Consider the following 3072-nt stretch of genomic DNA (forward strand, 5'->3'; position numbering starts at 1 on the left):
CCCAGTGCAGCCCAGTGCAGCCCAATGCAACCCAGTGCAACCCAGTGCGTCCCCAGTGCATCCCAATGCAACCCAGTGCGTCCCCAGTGCATCCCAATGCAAACCAGTGCATCCCAGTGCATCCCAATGCAAACCAGTGTGTCCCCAGTGCATCCCAATGCAACCCAGTGCATCCCAGTGCATCCCAATGCAACCCAGTGCATCCCAATGCAACCCAGTGCAACCCAGTGCATCCCAATGCAAACCAGTGTGTCCCCAGTGCATCCCAATGCAACCCAGTGCAACCCAGTGCGTCCCCAGTGCATCCCAATGCAAACCAGTGCATCCCAATGCAAACCAGTGCGTCCCCAGTGCATCCCAATGCAACCCAGTGTGTCCCCAGTGCATCCCAATGCAAACCAGTGCAACCCAGTGCATCCCAATGCAACCCAGTGCAACCCAGTGCATCCCAATGCAAACCAGTGTGTCCCCAGTGCATCCCAATGCAACCCAGTGCAACCCAGTGCATCCCCAGTGCATCCCAATGCAAACCAGTGCAACCCAGTGCATCCCAATGCAACCCAGTGTGTCCCCAGTGCATCCCAATGCAAACCAGTGCAACCCAGTGCAACCCAGTGTGTCCCCAGTGCATCCCAATGCAAACCAGTGCAACCCAGTGCATCCCAGTGCAACCCAGTGCATCCCAGTGCAACCCAGTGTGTCCCCAGTGCATCCCAGTGCAACCCAGTGTGTCCCCAGTGCAACCCAGTGTGTCCCCAGTGCATCCCAATGCAACCCAGTGTGTCCCCAGTGCATCCCAGTGCAACCCAGTGCATCCCAATGCAATGCATTGCTCCCAGTTCAGCCCAGTGCGTCCCAATGCTCCCAGTTCAGCCCAGTGCAACCCAGTGCTCCCAGTTCAGCTCAGTGCAACCCAGTGCTCCCAGTGCATCCCAATGCAACCCAGTGCAACCCCGTGCATCCCAATGCAACGCACTGCTCCCAGTTCAGCTCAGTGCATCCCAGTGCTCCCAGTGCAACCCAGTGCATCCCAATGCAACCCAGTGCTCCCAGTGCATCCCAGTGCAACCCAGTGCTCCCAGTTCAGCCCAGTGCATCCCAATGCTCCCAGTTCAGCTCAGTGCAACCCAGTGCTCCCAGTGCATCCCAATGCAACCCAGTGCAACCCAGTGCATCCCAATGCAACGCACTGCTCCCAGTTCAGCTCAGTGCATCCCAGTGCTCCCAGTGCAACCCAGTGCATCCCGATGCAACGCACTGCTCCCAGTTCAGCCCAGTGCATCCCAATGCAACCCAGTGCTCCCAGTTCAGCCCAGTGCGTCCCAATGCTCCCAGTTCAGCCCAGTGCAACCCAGTGCATCCCAGTGCAACCCAGTGCTCCCAGTTCAGCTCAGTGCATCCCAGTGCAACCCAGTGCTCCCAGTGCAACCCAATGCAACCCAGTGCATCCCAATGCAACGCACTGCTCCCAGTTCAGCCCAGTGCATCCCAATGCTCCCGGTGCAACCCAGTGCATCCCAATGCTCCCAGTGCAACCCAGTGCATCCCAAAGCAACGCATTGCTCCCGGTTCAGCCCAATGCAACCCACTGCTCCCAGTTCACCCCAGTGCTCTCAGTGCATCCCAGTGCATCCCAATACTCCCCAGTGCATCCCAATGCTCCCCAGTGCTCCCAGTTCACCCCAGTGCTCTCAGTGCATCCCAGTGCATCCCAATACTCCCAGTGCATCCCAATGCTCCCCAGTGCTCCCAGTTCACCCCAGTGCATCCCAATGCTCCCAGTGCTCCCAGTTCACCCCAGTGCTCTCAGTGCATCCCAATGCTCCCAGTGCATCCCAATGCTCCCAGTGCATCCCAATACTCCCAGTGCATCCCAATGCTCCCCAGTGCTCCCAGTTCACCCCAGTGCATCCCAATGCTCCCAGTTCACCCCAGTGCTCTCAGTGCATCCCAATGCTCCCCAGTGCTCCCAGTTCACCCCAGTGCTCTCAGTGCATCCCAGTTCATCCCAATGCTCCCCAGTTCATCCCAATGCTCCCCAGTGCTCCCAGTTCACCCCAGTGCTCGCAGTGCATCCCAGTTCATCCCAATGCTCCCCAGTGCTCCCAGTTCACCCCAGTGCATCCCAATGCTCCCCAGTGCTCCCAGTTCACCCCAGTGCTCTCAGTGCATCCCAATGCTCCCCAGTGCTCCCAGTTCACCCCAGTGCTCTCAGTGCATCCCAGTTCATCCCAATGCTCCCCAGTTCATCCCAATGCTCCCCAGTGCTCCCAGTTCACCCCAGTGCTCTCAGTGCATCCCAATACTCCCCAGTGCATCCCAATGCTCCCAGTGCATCCCAATGCTCCCAGTGCATCCCAATGCAACCCACTGCTCCCAGTTCACCCCAGTGCTCTCAGTGCATCCCAGTGCATCCCAATACTCCCCAGTGCTCCCAGTTCACCCCAGTGCTCTCAGTGCATCCCAGTTCATCCCAAAGCTCCCCAGTTCATCCCAATGCTCCCCAGTGCTCCCAGTTCACCCCATTTCACCCCCCCTCGCCCCCACCTCTCCCTCTCTCGCCGCTCCTCCTCCCTCTCGCGCCGCTCCAGCTCCCGCAGCACCTCCCGCAGCGGCGGCTCCCGCTCCCGCTGCTCCTCCTCCCGCTCCCGCAGCCGCTCCGGGCCCGGCCACAGCTCCCGGAGCGGCGCCACCGCCGCCGCCTCCCCGAAGCGCCCGAAGCGCCGCGCGGCCTCGCGGGGATCCGAAGGGTCCCGAAGGACCGGGCCCGGCCGCAGCCGCAGAGGGGGGGCTCGGTACGAGCGGAGCCCGAAGGGGAAACGGGGCCGGGCCGGGACCAGCGCCGCCCGCACCATGGGCGCCGCCATCTTGAACTGAAGGAGAACGGGTAACGGAGGAGGAGCGCCCCCTGGCGGCGGGGAGGACTCGGGATAAAGGGGGGTATCGCTGAAGAGCGCCCCCTGGCACGGCGGGGAGGGACTCGGTGCTAAAGGGGTATCCCGGAAGAGCGCCCCCTAAAGGTGGGAGGGACTCGGTGCTAAAGGGGGAGCGGTGAAGGCGGTGCTAAAGGGG

General features: G+C 61.4%; 1 protein-coding gene across 1 annotated transcript; it reads left to right on the top strand.

Annotated features, from left to right (window-relative positions):
• Positions 1–169: 169 nt before the first annotated feature.
• LOC130597235 (keratin-associated protein 16-1-like) lies at positions 170–1292 on the top strand (the record flags this gene model as incomplete). The annotated part of the gene is made up of 3 exons (XM_057405577.1): positions 170–339; positions 494–614; positions 1200–1292. Coding segments are annotated over 3 exons (384 nt in total), but the record flags the coding sequence as incomplete, so codon positions are not given.
• Positions 1293–3072: the final 1780 nt, after the last annotated feature.

The sequence above is a fragment of the Pezoporus wallicus genome, unplaced genomic scaffold, assembly GCF_028554395.1.
Source record: "Pezoporus wallicus isolate ANWC-B61680 ecotype Strahan unplaced genomic scaffold, APGP_CSIRO_Pwel_v1 contig_10471, whole genome shotgun sequence".
Classification (NCBI taxonomy): Eukaryota; Metazoa; Chordata; class Aves; order Psittaciformes; family Psittacidae; genus Pezoporus; species Pezoporus wallicus.